Source organism: Ovis canadensis, chromosome 3 (assembly GCF_042477335.2).
Source record: "Ovis canadensis isolate MfBH-ARS-UI-01 breed Bighorn chromosome 3, ARS-UI_OviCan_v2, whole genome shotgun sequence".
Lineage (NCBI taxonomy): Eukaryota > Metazoa > Chordata > Mammalia > Artiodactyla > Bovidae > Ovis > Ovis canadensis.
In genome coordinates this window covers 11,006,940-11,023,126 of record NC_091247.1, presented here as the reverse complement: position 1 = coordinate 11,023,126, position 16,187 = coordinate 11,006,940, and the positions used below count along the sequence as shown (strand labels likewise).

Below are 16,187 nucleotides of genomic sequence, written 5' to 3'. Positions count from 1 at the left end.
GAGATGAGTGCAATTGTGCAGCAGTTTGAACTTTCTTTGGCATTGCCTTTCTTTGGGATTGGAATGAAAACTGACCTTTCCCAGTCCTGTGGCCACTGCTGAGTTTTCCAAATTTGCTGGCATATTGAGTGCAGCATTGGACTTTACTTCCATCACCAGTCACAACCACAAATGGGCGTTTTTGCTTTGGCTCTATCTCTTCAATCTTTCTGGAGTTATTTCTCCACTCTTCTCCAGTAGAATATTGGACACCTACCAACCTAGGGAGTTCATCTTTCAGTGTCATATCTTTTTGCCTTTTCACACTGTTCATGGGTTCTCAAGGCAAGAATATGGAAGTGGTTTTCCATTCCCTTCTCCAGTAGACCATGTTTTGTCAGAACTCTCCACCATGACCTGTCCAACTTGGGTGGCCCTACACAGCATGGCTCATAGTTTCATTGAGTTAGACAAGCCTGTTCCAAAAAATAGCAAGGAGAGATAAGAAATCCTTCCTCAGTGATCAATGCAAAGAAATAGAGGAAAACAACAAAATGGGAAAGACTAGAGATCGCTTCAACAAAATTAGAGATACCAAGGGAACATTTCACGCAAAGATGGGTTTAATAAAGGACAGAAATGGTATGGACCTAACAGAAGCAGAAGATATTAAGAAGAGGTGGCAAGAATACACAGAAGAACCATACAAAAAAGATCTTCATGACCCAGAAAACCATGATGGTGTGATCACTCACCTAGAGCCAGACACCCTGGAATGTCAAGTCAAGTGGGCGTTAGGAAGCATCACTATGAACAAAGCTAGTGGAGGTGATGGAATTCCAGTTGAGCTATTTCAATCCTAAAGATGATGCTGTGAAAGTACTGCACTCAATATGCCAGCAAATTTGGAAAACTCAGCAGTGGCCATAGGACTGGAAAAGGTCAGTTTTCACTCCAATCCCAAAGAAAGGCAATGCCAAAGAATGCTCAAACTACTGCACGATTGTACTCATCTCACATGCTAGCAAAGTAATGCTCAAAATTCTCCAAGCCACACTTCCACAGTACATGAACCATGAGATTCCAGATGTTCAAGCTGCATTTATTAAAGACAGAGGAACCAGAGATCAAATTGCCAGCATCTGCTGGATCATGGAAAAAGCAAGAGAGTTCCAGAAAAACATCTACTTCTGCTTTATTGACTATGCTAAAGCCTTTGCGTGGATCATAACAAACTGTGGAAAGTTCTTCAAGATATGGAAATACCAGACCACCTTACCTGCCTCCTGAGAAATCTGCATGCAGGTCAAGAAGCAATAGTTAGAACCAGACATGAACAACAGACTGGTTCCAAATTGGGAAAGGAGTACGTCAGGGCTGCATACTGTTACCCTGCTTATTTAACTTATATGCAGGGTACATCATGCGAACTGCTGGGATGGATGAAGCACAAGCTGGAATCAAGATTGCTGGGAGAAATATCAATAACCTCAGATATGCAGATGACACCACCCTTATGGCAAAAAGTGAAGGAGAACTAAAGAGCTTCTTGTTGAAAGCGAAAGAAGAGAGTGAAAAAGTAGGCTTAAAGCTCAACATTCAGAAAACTAAGATCATGGCATCTGGTCCCATCACTTGATAGCAAACAGATGGGGAAACAATGGTAACAGTGACAGATTTTATTTTCTTGCACCCCCAAATCACTGCAGATGGTGACTGCAGCCAAGAAATTAAAAGATGCTTGCCTCTTGGAAGAAAAGCTTTGACCAACCTAGACAGCATATTGAAAAGCAGAGAAATTACTTTGCCAATAAAGCTATGGTTTTTCCAGTAGTCATGTATGAATGCTGAGAGCTGGACTATAAAGAAAGCTGAGCACCGAAGAATTGATGCTTTTCAACTGTGGTGTTGGAGAAGACTCTTGAGGGTCCCTTGGATTGCAAGGGGATGAAACTAGTCAATCCTAAAGGAAATCAGTCCTGAATATTCATTGGAAGGACTGATGCTGAAGCCAAAACTCCAGTATTTTGGCCACCTGATGCGAAGAACTGACTCACTGTGAAAGACCCTGATGCTGGGAATGATTGAAGGCAGGAGAAGGGGACGATGAAGAGGATGAGATGGTTGGATGGCATCACCGACTTGGATATGAGTTTGGGGAAGCCCCAGGAGTTGGTGATGGACAGGGAAGCCTGGCATGCTGCAGTCCATGGGGTCGCAAAGAGTCGGACACGACTGAGCGACTGAACTGAACTGAACTGAGTGTAGCACTTTCACAGCATAATCTTTTAGGACTTGAAATAGTTCAGCTGGAATTCCATCACCTCCACTAGCTTTGTTAACAGTGATGCTTCCTAAGGCCCAGTTGACTTCGGACTGCAGGAGGTCTGGCTTTAGGTGAGTCTGGCTCTAGATGAACCAGCCAGGATGTCTGGCTCTAGGGAAGACACTAGAGGTGTGAAACAGCAGGAGACATCTGGGGAACTACAGCTTCTTGAAAGTCACAGTGATGATGGGTTCAGGTCATGAAACAAGACTGGAAAGTTAGACAAAGGGCAGATCATGAGAAAAGCCTTTTATGTTACAGAAGGAAGCTTGAACTTAATTCTGTAGGCAGTATTTTCCAGAATGGAGTCATTCAGACAGCGGCATTTGACTTTTCTGGGTTGGGGTGGGGGATTTAGGTTTGAGGTTTACTCCAGACTAGTTACCTCTTTCAGAAGTTCCTGCACGTGTTCTTCCCCTGAGAGATTCTGCTCTAGTCTCTTCTCCAGGGAGGCAACCTTCTCCTGCAAATGTGTGATGAGTTTTTCTTTCTCCTGAGTTTCAGCAGTGACCTGCAGGTGAAAGCAGAGGTTATGTTACACTCTGCGTCCCTCCCTAACCATGTCCTCTAGAATCATCATGTTTCTCTGAAATTCTGTTTCCAACTGCATCCTAGGAGAACCATACAGCCAAGAAATCTTCCCTGAAAATGGACCAGAAAAGATACAAGATCAGAACCCAACACCACTTGGGTATCTGTTTCAGGCCTAGTGCAGTAAACAGCAAATGCTCCAATTTAAACAACTGACAAATGGGAAGGGAGGATGCTATTGCCTCTGTGAAATCTAGCCAGGACCCTGCAAAGATGTTCCTCCTCTCTAAAATAACCTTTGTATTGTCATGATTTTCCAGCTAAAGGAATGCTCCTCCCACTCCCATCAAGCATAGGTTTAATTCTATTAATCCAGAGTCTAACAGGACCTACAACTTTATACCAGATGCCAAGAACCAGCAGAGCTAATTCCACTCAAGCTCCTAGCCAATCCTATAATGACCTACAGAAGAATATGCTTGGAAACAGGGGGCTAGATGAAGCCTTATAATGACAGTCTTATAATGACAGCTGTCTTCAGGTTGAAGAGAGAATTGAAACAAATGATGGTATTCACCCTGGCTCACAACACAGGAATCACAGGTGAACCACACACAGCAGCACCTTACACCACGGCCCCAGGTACACAGCTGCCCACATATTTATTTCAGTCTACCTCTTTAGCAATGGTGGTAGTGGTGGCGGTGGTAGGTTGGGACTAACTTTGTTCCTTTCACTACTGCCAATCTTTGATGCTGCGCAACATCAAAACTGAGGATCCAGGAAGCTTTCATTGTATCATTTCTCAGCTCCTCACTGGTCCTTACATCCGCTGAAGATGCCCATTCTTCACTCCAAAATAAGGTCGTACAGCATCGACATTACACTGCGAAGACTAGAACCTCCTCACATATAATTCACTTCCTCAAATTCCCTCACTTTATGCTCTGCTGCTCCAACTCAAGCCACAAACTTTAGACTGCAACTCAGCCAATTCTCTCCTCAGAATACGATGCAGCTACTTGGATCCAAGGTTTTAGAAAGAAGCTTTTGCCATTCTGATTTCTCACAGGGGCGACAACATATATAGTAGAGCAGAAGTTTGAAGAATGGTTTCATTCTGCATCATTCAATAAACTTTGATCAAGCCTATACTCTTTGTGCTGTCTCCCACGGATATAATCAGCTACAGCTACTGACCCAAAGAAGCATGGAGGCTGGTGGCAGAGATATACACGTAATTAATTATAAAACAATACAATCGTGCTCCAACAGAGGGACATACCAGGTGCCATGAGACATCAGAGGCAGAAGGGATTAACCCAGCAATCTGATCAGGCCTCCTAAGCAGGCAAGTCCAGGTGGAAGGTGGGGAAGAGAAACAAGCTTTCTGTGTAAAAGGCAGTAGGTGTAAAGGGGTAAACAGACAAGTTCAACATGACCAGGAGGCTGGGTGGAGAGGAAGAAAGAAGTGAAGACAACTCCTAAGTCTGTGGCTCAGATGCCTGGTTGAATGGTAATATTACGCAAGGCAGAGAAAACACGGCTAAGAGGGAGTTTGACAGGAAAGAAACGCAGTTTTGGCCAGGCTGACCTACCTTTAATGGGTCTCTTACTAATAATGTTGACAACAGGAATAAGAAACAGGATGGTGCAGGAGCAACTACAGTTTGCAGAGCATGTGCAGGCACTTTCCACTCCTCTAGTCCTTACAACCACCCTTTACTTGACCATTTACAGGGCAACTGAAGCTTAGGAACTAGCCCAACAGCACACACCGTGCTGACAGAATAAGGGTTCAAAACCCAAGCCTTCCTATTCCAAAGCTTGTACTACATCCACCACACATCAATATGAACTTGAGAGATACAGCTGACCCTTTCTAGTAAAAACCAAAAGAACAAGTCAGTCTCATATAAGTCACTGTGTAGGGCAGAGTCAGGGAAAGAAGAAAGAATCAGTTGCCAATTTCCAGTTAGTTTTCTTGTGCCCTATATCCCACAAGGAGTGATTCCCCACCTCTGGATTTTCTACTTCAAGCCCTCAGCACTTAATGTGCTACAGCTAACACCACACTTAATGGTGAGAAACTCAAAGGTTTCCCACTAAGATCAGATACAAAGATAGGATGTCCCCTCTTCCCACTTCTTTTTAACATCATCTGGAAGTCTTTGCTAATGCAATGAGGCGAGAAAAAGAAACAAAAGGAATGGAGATAAGAAGGAAAACATAAAGCTGCTTTTGTCTGCAGATGATACGATCATCTGTGTAGGAAATCCACATGAACCAACAACAACAACAAAAACCCTGGAACTTAAAAGTGATTATATCAAGATGGCAGGAAACATGGTTCAGTCAGTTCAGTTCAACTGCTCAGTCATGTCCGACTCTGTGATGCCACGGACTGTAGCATGCCAGGCTTCCCTGTCCATCACGAGCTCCCGGAACTTGCTCAAACTTAGGTCCACTGAGTCGGTGTTGCAATCCAACCATCTCATCCTCTTGTCTCCTTCTCCTTCTGCCTTCAATCTTGCCCAGCATCAGGGTCTTTTCCAATGAGTCAGTTCTTGCATCAGGTGGCCAAAGTACTAGAGCTTCAGCTTCAACATCAGTCCTTCCAATGAATTCTCAGGACTGATTTATTTTAGGATGGACTGGTTTGATCTCCTTGCAGTCCGAGGGACTCTCAAGAGTCTTCTCCAACACCACATTTCAAAAGCATCGGTTCTTTGGCGCTCAGCTTTCTTTATAGTCCAACTCTCACATCCATACATGACTACTGGAAAAACCACAGCACTGACCAGATGGACTTTTGTTGGCAAAGTAATGTCTCTGCTTTTTAATATGCTGCCTAGGTTGGTCATAGCTTTTCTTCCAAAACACTTGTCTTTTAATTCCATGGCTGCAGCTACCATCTGCAGTGATTTTGGAGCCTAAGAAAATAAAGTCTGTCATTGTTTCCACTGTTTCCCCATCTATATAAAATTCAATTGTATTCCTATATACCAACAATGAACAAGTAAAATTTGAAATAAAAACACTTACTATTTATAGTAAGACTCCAAAAATGAAGTATTTAGGTATAAATCTAACAAAATATGTATAAGATATACATGGGGAAAACTAAAACTCTGATCAATGCAATTAAAAAAAACTAAATAAATGGAGTGATATTCCATGTTCATGGATAGGAAAGACTCAATACTGTCAATGAATCAGTTCTTAACAAGATCAGTTCTTTTTTTAATTTTTATTTTTACTTTATTTTGCTTTACAATACTGTATTGGTTTTGCCATACATTGACATGAATCAGCCACGGGTGTACATGAGTTCCCAATCCTGAACCCCCTTCCCACCTCTGTGGATCATCTCTCTGGATCATCCCCGTGCACCAGCCCCAAGCATGCTGTATCCTGTATTGAACATAGACTGGTGATTCGTTTCTTACATGATCTGATACATGTTTCAATGCCATTCTCCCAAATCATCCCACCCTCTCCCTCTCCCACAGAGTCCAAAAGTCCATTCTAAACATCTGTGTCTCTTTTGCTGTCTTGCATACAGGGTTATCATTACCATCTTTCTAAATTCCATATATGTGTGTTAGTATACTGTATTGGTGTTTTTCTTTCTGGCTTACTTCACTCTGTATAATAGGTTACAGTTTCATCCACCTCATTAGAACTGATTCAAATGTATTCTTTTTAATGGCTGAGTAATACTCCATTGTGTATATGTACCACAGCTTTCTTATCCATTCATCTGCTGATGGACATCTAGGTTGTTTCCATGTCCTGGCCATTATAAACAGTGCTGCGATGAACACTGGGGTACACGTGCCTCTTTCAATTCTGGTTTCCTTGGTGTGTATGCCCAGCAGTGGGATTGCTGGGTCATAAGGCAGTTTTATTTGCAAGTTTTTAAGGAATCTCCACACTGTTCTCCATAGTGGCTGTACTAGTTTGCATTCCCACTAACAGTGTAAGAGGGTTCCTTTTTCTCCACACCCTCTCCAGCATTTATTGCTTGTAGACTTTTGGATCGCTGCCATTCTGACTGGTGTGAAATGGTACCTCATTGTGGTTTTGATTTGCATTTCTCTGATAATGAGTGATGTTGAGCATCTTTTCATGTGTTTGTTAGCCATCCTTATGTCTTCTTTGGAGAAATGTCTATTTAGTTCTTTGGCCCATTTTTTGATTGGGTTGTTTATTTTTCTGGAATTGAGCTGCATAAGTTGCTTGTATATTTTTGAGATTAGTTGTCTGTCAGTTGCTTCATTTGCTATTATTTTCTCCCACTCAGAAGGCTGTCTTTTCACCTTGCTTATAGTTTCCTTTGTTGTGCAGAAGCTTTTAATTTTAATTAGGTCCCATTTGTTTATTTTTGCTTTTATTTCCAGTATTCTGGGAGGTGGATCATAGAGGATCCTGCTGTGATTTATGTCAGAGAGTGTTTTGCCTATGTTCTCCTCTAGGATTTTTATAGTTTCTGGTCTTACATTTAGATCTTTAATCCATTTTGAGTTTATTTTTGTGTATGGTGTTAGAAAGTGATCTAGTTTCATTCTTTTACAAGTGGTTGACTAGTTTTCCCAGCACCACTTGTTAAAGAGATTGTCTTTAAACCATTGTATATTCTTGCCTCCTTTGTCGAAGATAAGGTGTCCATAGGTGTGTGGATTTATCTCTGGGCTTTCTGTTTTGTTCCACTGAAGATCAGTTCTTGATCTATAAATTCAGTGCAATCAAAATTAAAATCCCAGCAAGTTATTTTACGGATATCAACAAACTTATTTTATATGGAGGGGCAAAAGACCCAGAACAGCCAACACAATGCTAAAGAAGCATAATGTCAGGACTGCCACTATTTGACTTTAAGACTTACTACAGCTACAGTAATTATGACAGTATAGTATTGGCGAAAGAACAGACAACTAGATCAATGGAACTGAGTAGAGCACCCACAAATACAGTCAACTGATCTTTGACAAAAGAGCAAAAGAATACTATGGAGCAAAGTCAGCTCCTTCAACAAAAGGTGTTGGAAGAGCTGGATACCCACATGCAAAAAAAAAAAAAATGTAGACACAGACCTTACACTTTTCATAAAAATTAACTGAAAGTGGATCACAGGCCTAAATATAGAACTCAAAACTATAGAACTCCTAGAAGATAACATAGAAGAAAATCTAGGTGGTGTTGGATATGACAATGATTTGTTAATTGTAACACCAAAGCCGTGATCCATGAAAGAAATAACTGACAAGTTGATTTCATCAAAATTAGAAGCTTCTGCTCTGCAAAAGACAATGTCAAGAGAATGAGAAGACAAGGACAAACCAAAGACTAGGAGAAAATATTTGCAAGAGACACATGTGACAAAGGCCTTTATCTAAAACATATTAAAAAAAACTCTATGATTCAACAATAAAAAAAAACCCTCAAAAATAAGAAAACAAACAGCTCAAGGCAAAGACAAAGAAGGTACAGGAAAGAAAGAAAGAAAGAATCTTTATTTGCAGATGAAATGATTGCTAGACTCTATAGGGCTTCCCTGGTGGCTCAGAGGGTAAAGTATCTGCCTGCAATGCGGGAGACCTGGGTTCAATCCCTGGGTCTCCCACTCCAGTACTCTTGACTGGAGAATCCCATGGATGGAGAAGCCTGGTGGGCTACAGTCCACAGGGTCGCAAAGAGTCGGACATGACTGAGTGACTTCAGTAGCAGCAGTAGCAGTATAGATCCACTGTTAAGCTTAATAAGAGTTAATAAGTGGTGAAAAATTAATACATAAATATTTCTATATGCCAGCAACCAATACAAAAAATACTTTTTAAAATTCAGGTTTGGTGTAAAAAATAAAGCACCTAGGAATGAATTTAATGCTAACAAACCTTTATGGGAAAAATGAGAGAACGTTGTTGAAAGTCATTTTTAAAGAAACAACAACACTGAATATCTAGAGTCACAGAGGCCATGTTCTTGGATAAGAAAACTCACATGATAAAGTAATCAATGCTCCCCAAATGCATCTTCAGATTCAATGTACTTCCAATCAATATCCCACTGGGTTTCTTTAAAGAGCCTGACAGCTTGTTCTGTGGGAGAGCAGTGGGCCAAGGATATTCAAAATATCCCTAAAAGAGAACTGAGTTGGGAGGCTTATCTCGTCTGTAGCTAGTAAGGCAATGCATGAAAGAAAAGTGAAGTTGCTTAGTCGTGTCTGACTCTTTGTGACCCCATGGACTGTAGCCTACCAGGCTCCTCGGTCTATGAGATTTTCCAGGCAAGAATACTGGAGTGGGTTGCCATTTCCTTCTTCAGGGGATCTTTCTGACTCAGGGACTGAACCCGGGTCTCGCGCATTGTAGGCAGACGCTTTACCGTCTGAGCCACCGGGAAAGCCCTGCACTGCCAGGAAGGCAATGCACAGCATTGTGGAAATACCACAGTGGCATACACCCCAAAGTCCAGCAGTGGTTCCATACAACCGACAAAGGAGCATGGTAGCCAGTATATATATAAAGAATTCCAACAATTAATGAGAGAAAGACATAAATGCAATAGAAAATGGGCAAAAGATTTGAACCAGCACTTCACAGAAGAGTGAAAACGATAGATAAACACATAAAAAGATGCTCAACTTCATTAATAATCTGAGAAAAGCAAATTAAAATCATGGTGAGAGGGAATTCTCTGGTGGTCCAGTGGTGAGGACTCCTTGCTTTCACTGCTGAGGGCCTGGGTTCAATCCTGAACTAAGATCCTATAAGACGTACAGTGCGGCCAAAAAACAATCATGGTAAGAAAATCTGAAGATGCATTTCATGTTCACCAGACTGGCAAAAATTAAAAGTCTGACAATATCCCACCTTGTCAAGGAAGCAGAGCAACCCAAATTTTCATACTCCATTGGTACAAGTTTGTAAATAACTACCACTACTATGGTAGTTATCTAATAGAGTTGACCCAAACTTTTAACATCTTAAATAGACCCCAGAGTTAACTCTTTTTAAAGAAAAATTTTTTTAATTTATTTGGCTGTGCCAGGTTTTAGTTGTGGCATGTGGGATCTAGTTCCCTGACCAGGGATTAAACCTGGGCCCCCAGCATTGGGAATGTGGAGTCTTAGCCACTGGACTACTAGGGAAGTTCCCAGAGTTAACTCTTTCACAGGCAGACAAAAGTTCACAACAGCCTTGTTTGTGAAAGTAAAGAAGCTGAAAAAATGTTCATATCAATAGAACAGATAAATAAACTCTAGTAATTTCACACTATACAGTTGAGAGAAGATTAAATTATAGTGGCATGTGTCCATATGAATGTGTCTCAGGAATATAATCTTGAGCACAGAAAGCTAGTGTTAGAAAAATACCTACAGCATTTTATTTAAGCCTGGTGAGCTGCAGTCCATGGGGTTGCAAAGAGTTGGACATGACTTGGGGACTGAACAACAAGCATGATACAGGAAAGAAGATGATGTTTAGGGATAAAATTATAAAGCAAAGCAAAGAAGTGGAATAATTTCTGGATAGGCTGACTTAAGAAAGAAATGGGATAGAACAGACAGGGCACACTGAGAATCTCAAAGGTAAACATTCCTTTTCTTAACATGGCAGGCGGGAATAGTAGCTACGTGGGGGTTCATTAGCTTGTTACACTTTTGATCTTACTTACGTGTCATAAATACTATTTTGTATCTACTCAGTGTTAACAAGGACAACACAGAAACTGACTCTAAACTCATTTTTATGAGAAAACTGCCCTTCCTCTAGTGCTCTCTTAGCCTGATAACTGACAACATTGGCCACTTAGCTGATTAGGCTAGAAACCCAGTAATCACCCCAACCTTTACTCTCGCTCTTCTCCTATATTTACCACGTACCAAGTAGGTCCGTCTCTTCACTATTTCTTAAATTTGTCTTCTCTCCCATTATTTCCAACCCCCACTCTTGTCAAAGCCACCATGTTATGCCTGGACAATGCAAGAGCTTCCAGCTGGAAACCCTTTCAGTGTTTCCTCTAACAGCCAAGCAACTCCCTCCCTTGCTGTGTTACCCTTCCAGCCTTCTTCCACTTCCCTGAAGGTGCCACTCAATTTACGGCCTCCAGATGTCTGGGTTCATGGTTTGTGCTATTCTCTATTTAAAATTCTCAGCCATCACCGCCCCCACCACCCCGCCTGCCTGCTTCAGCAGGTCATCTCAGTTCAAGCATCACTTCCTTAAAGGAAGTGTTCCGTGACTTCAACGCTAGACCTGATTTGATGCCCTCTTAAAAGATCTCACAGCATCCTGCAGTTTTCCTTCACAGCAGGCATTATAGTTTGCAATTATCTATGTGATTATTGATTAATGTCTCACTGCTCCTCTAGACTAAGTTCCGCAAGGGCAAGGGTGATTGATATCTGTTTTTCTCAGCCTAGTATTTATAACACCTAGCACAGAGCACAGTGCTTGACACATAATAAAGCTCAAATTATAGTTTTAGAATAAATGAGTTAACTTAGTAGGACCAGAGTCTGGAAAGTTAGTTTTTCCAATTATGAAATGAGTGGATGGTTCTAACTGATACCAAACAGTTCCACAAACCGCAAAGCTTTATGTCTGTTATCCTCTCCACTCTCAAAGTCCCAAATGTATTCTGTACCCTTCTGTCTTTTTTGCTTTCGGCCTGTTCTACCCATCCTTGAAATTCCAATTACGCCAGGAAGAGTTCCTTGATTACTGCACTGGAAATGCACTCTCCCTATGGCATACATCCTGCATTTGAAAAACCTAATTCACTTATTTGGGACTTCTTGAGATGTGAATTTTTTTCTTGTCAAACAGAAAGTTTTGACTTCTATAAGGAAACAGTAAGCTTCTGAGACAAAACACTATAGGTATCTAGATTTTCTGTTTGATGTAGAGATGAACCTTGTATCACAGACATTCATTTATGTAAGATCTATTCATTGGGTCCTCCTTGTTGTGAGGCAACTAAGCCCATGTGGAGGCAGACTTGTTACACCGGGAACTAGGGCACTGTGGGTTGCACGAGAAACAGAAGCTTCACCAGACACTCTGGTGCAGAAATTTTTGCAGGTTTAGTTTTTACCCCATTCATGAATCCTAGGAACTCGGGTCCATTCCTGGTACTCTTACCTTTTGCAAATCAGTGGAAAGGTGCTGAATGAATGCTTGGAGCTCCTGTTCCTTTTGCTCCAGGACTGTGATCTTATTTTCTGCACCTGTTTTCGAAGCTGTCACATGATCTCTTCATTGAAAGAAAGCAGATAATGAACAAATTTGAATATCTCATCTAAGACACATTCTTCCACAGGAAAAACACACATGGTTCTTTACATGTCAGGGCTGCAAACATTAGCCATGTGAAGATTATCCATGGATAAGACTCCCTGACTCTCTCTGAAGCAGAAGTCCCAAGAGAAAAATTCCACCCAGGTTTGAACAAGAAATCCTGATCTGCCTTTAGCTACTCAACAGTTTAGCAACTAAAACAATCTAAATTGCTTGGCAGGGTTGGAGGTGTTCTGAGCTTGGCAGGGTTGGAGGTGTTCTGAGCTTGGCAGGGTTGGAGGTGTTCTGAGCTTGGCAGGTTAGAGGAGTGAGGGGTTTGGGAATGGACAAACCCCGAAGACTGTGCAGAAACTAAGATCAGAAAGTGCCACAGTGAGCAATGGGGAAAGACAGGTAGGCTCAAGCCAGAGCTACACTAACACCGCTTCCCATGGGCCCCACAGACCAAGCAAGAACCTCTGCTCTTCCAGCGCTGAGTAGTGTCTCTGCAGTTCTTCCAGCTTCTGGCTTAAGTCTAATGAAATCTGACTGGACGTCACCAATTCCTCCTGGGTGCGACTAAGTTCTCTGGTTCGTGCCTCCAATTCTTGCTCCATTTTCCCCAAGCTTTCTTCTTTTTTTAAAAGCTGATACAAAGACAGAAAGTTTCACTGGGGTACTACTAAGAAATACCCTTGCAAAAAAATCTGGACCAAGGACTTCCCTGGTGGTCCAGAGGCTAAGACTGTGCTTCCTATACGGGAAGCGCCCAGGTTTGATCCTTGGTCAGGGAATTAGATCCCACATGCTGCAACTAAGAGTTCACAAGCCACAGCTAAGACCCAGTGCAGGCAAATAAATAAATAAAAACTGAAATTAAAAAAAAATCTGGACCAGTAAGGCAAGTTTTTGTAACATTTTTGTGAGCTTAGAAGGGATCTTGTAGGCCCAGCAGTTTAAAAAGAAAAAGGAAAGACATATCAAACAGAACTTCTCCATTTTAATAAGTTGAAAGACATACAAATATGATAAATATCAAAGACAACTAAGGTATGTTTATCAGCAGTTAGAGTCACGACTAGCAAAGTCAGAGTAACTAATCATCTACTGAGGGTTTAGCTTCTAAGACAGAAATGCGCACCATGTGCTTTACTTTACTTAGCTCCTGTTGCTGGAATCCCTCTAATTCATCCATTTCATCTCTTCTTTGGAAAAGATTCAAACTCTGATTCTTCATTTCCTGTAACTGAGCTGTCAGAAACCTTTTATCCTATCCAGAAGAAGAAGACATCAGCTCAGGCAACCAGGACATGAGAAATTTGTATTATATAACCAGAATTCTTAACAATGGAAAACATTAAGGCAATTTCTTGTCAGTAGCAATAATACATGGATAATGGGAAGCTTTACAGTAATTATTTACAAAATTACCTACAAATTTTTTAAGGTAGAAATAGATTTTTTTTTAAAAATGATAGTTGTGCAAAGAGGAAGAAGAGCTATAAAAGCTTAACATTTGAAAAGTGCTTCCATTTGGTTAGCAGTTCCAGATATCCATTTGACAAGTCTATCTCAGTGACATACTGAACTGGTTGAATAACATGCGTAACTGGAATAAGACTGATTCTCTTAAAACATTAGATGCATTTACGTAGAACTAGTTTCAGTTAGTACATTCAGACAGCAAGTCAACAAAAACTAGACATGACTAGAGTTGGGAGGTTACAATTTACTAAAGAATAGCTTCCCAAGATGAATTCTCTTCAGAACAAACTCTGGCTATTGCAGTTTCCAATTCTTGATTGAAAAGACTTTAAAACACTCTAAAAGTAACATTTCCAAAGATCACTATGGCTTAAAAGACCTACATAGATGTCTGATTCTTCTTTCCTGGTCTGAAATCTTTCCCAACTCCTCCTGTGGCGGTGGGGGAGCGGGGAGAAAAAAGCTCTTAGGGAACCGAAGTAGATTTTATTTACTTCAGTCCTATATGCATCCCCCTTTACCATAATCTTAAAAGATGAAAAAATAGTTCAATGAGAATTTAACTGCTACAATCTTAAGAGCTTCCTTTAAGACAAGAAAATTTTAACCTAACCCATACCTTTATATTTAAGAAGACCATCATTAACACCACATTTATACATATGTATGTGTGTGTATATATACATATTTCTTTTAAACACAAGTTTCTTTGGGAGATAGCTTGATTTTTCTATAATTCTTCCCTTACATAAATATGTTAAGACATTCTGATAGCTTGCATAATCAGATTTCTTTAGAACACACAAAGAAAACTGCTGGTTTAATTGGTGTTTTATCCCAAGAATGGTGCAATAATAAAACTCATTATTTTAATAAAATTAATAGTAAATATATTATATAGTTGAATATATCAATCTGAGAAATCATTTTCTATCATAAAGAATAAGTACTGAATGAAAAGAAGGAATGAATTAGGAAGCAGCATATAATTTGGGTTGAGCAAACTGACAATTGATTATTTTAAATTAAAATGTGTTTCTAATTGTAGGTGTGAAATTTCATTTTCCTGTTCATGTCTCAGAGCCAGGAACACATTACATAAGGCACCTACACAGTGTCATGGTGCTGGAATAATCAATTCTTCTCATCTATGTCTAGCTAAGAAGTTCTCTTATCTGCTCAGCATTAAGCCTTCAGAAATGCTCTCCTTCCCCACTGCATCCTCAAAAAGTATTCCCAGTGTTAACACCGTGTCAATCTGGGCTCTAGCAGGAAGCAGACTCAAATTAGGGATTTTGGAGAGTCTCATAGCGACTTTTCAAAGCTGTGGGTGGGGTAAGAAAATCCAAAAGAGATAATGTGCTAGTAGCATTGGGCATAAAGGGGGCAAAGGCATAAAGAAGAAACACAAGAAAGAGACAAGAAACACAGAAAGAGAAACTATATAGCTGAGGGTGAACCACAGGTAAAACTGAAGCTGTGACCTTTGGCCATGGGATGCAATCAAATAGAAGGGACCTCACGTGGAGATGGCTGGGGGAATAAACTTCTGATCACACTCTTCCACCTAGTTCTTTTGGTGTTCCCCACTGGCGCCCTCAATTACAAGCCAGAGGGCAACGGAGCCCTGCTGATGCAGTCCCTATGGGCCTTCAGACACACAGAGAAAGGCAGGAGATGGGTAGAGAGTACACCAAGAGGGGCAAACAACAGATCACAACTATAAACGAAGACAAGAGCTTTCCAAGTCAGTGTCTAATCACCTGGCACCCTGCTGCCAAGAAGTGGTACCAGTGGACTAGGTACTGGAGAAAGCATTTTCCAAGCCCCAGAGAAGAGGCCAATATTCACAAGGAGACAAAAATAAGATGAACTAACCTTTTCAAGCTGATCCACTTTTTCTGACCATTCCTAAAACAAAACAATAAAGAAGTACAGTTTCCAGGCAAGAGTATCAACAAAATCAAGATTTTCAGAAAACAAAATAACCCTCCCACCTCACCCAAAGCAACATATCAATCAAACAAAATAGCACATTAAAAAAGCCACGATGTTGGCTTAACAGTAAGAAAGCCAAGAGTCCTAAAAGGAGAAGAAAATGAATTTTATATAAAATTCTAGAGCACAAATATAAGCCAGAAAACTTTTACAAAGCAGAGCACATAAAGCTATATAGCTCTTCTGATGCAGCTTTCACCTTCTTTCTGAGTCTCTGTCTCTGAGTACTGTTATTATTTCTTAGGAGTGGGTAGCAGGGAGCAGCTGAGTTGGTAACTCTGCAGTTGACACTTAAAAATTAATTTACTGAAAAAGAGGTGAACAGGGTGGTCTTCAGGAGTCCCTGATCATTATTTTCCTTCTCATTTTAATTTTTACCAATATCCTTCATGCCATCTGATAAAAGTTAAAGAAGAAAGGATTATGCCTCTTATTCACCAATCACAGAAGAGGGTAAAAAATAACCACTGGGACAAAAGGCTATATCCTAATTGCCTACAATCAAGTCCACCAATGCTAGATTATTTCTTCATTTACATTCACACCACAGTTATTCACTAAATATTGGTGAATGATGTTTTTTC

General features: G+C 40.6%; 1 protein-coding gene across 2 annotated transcripts in view; it reads right to left on the bottom strand.

The window, feature by feature from the left end:
- Positions 1-16,187, bottom strand: part of GOLGA1 (golgin A1) — a 47,388-nt gene that overhangs the window by 19,570 nt on the left and 11,631 nt on the right. For both annotated transcript variants that reach the window (XM_069582457.1, XM_069582458.1), the window contains exons 7-11: positions 15,484-15,516; positions 13,262-13,390; positions 12,598-12,767; positions 11,986-12,097; positions 2,691-2,816 (exon numbers count right to left, since the gene is read on the bottom strand). In XM_069582457.1, the coding sequence (XP_069438558.1) occupies positions 2,691-2,816; positions 11,986-12,097; positions 12,598-12,767; positions 13,262-13,390; positions 15,484-15,516 (570 nt within the window). The remainder of the gene's footprint in view (positions 1-2,690; positions 2,817-11,985; positions 12,098-12,597; positions 12,768-13,261; positions 13,391-15,483; positions 15,517-16,187) is intronic.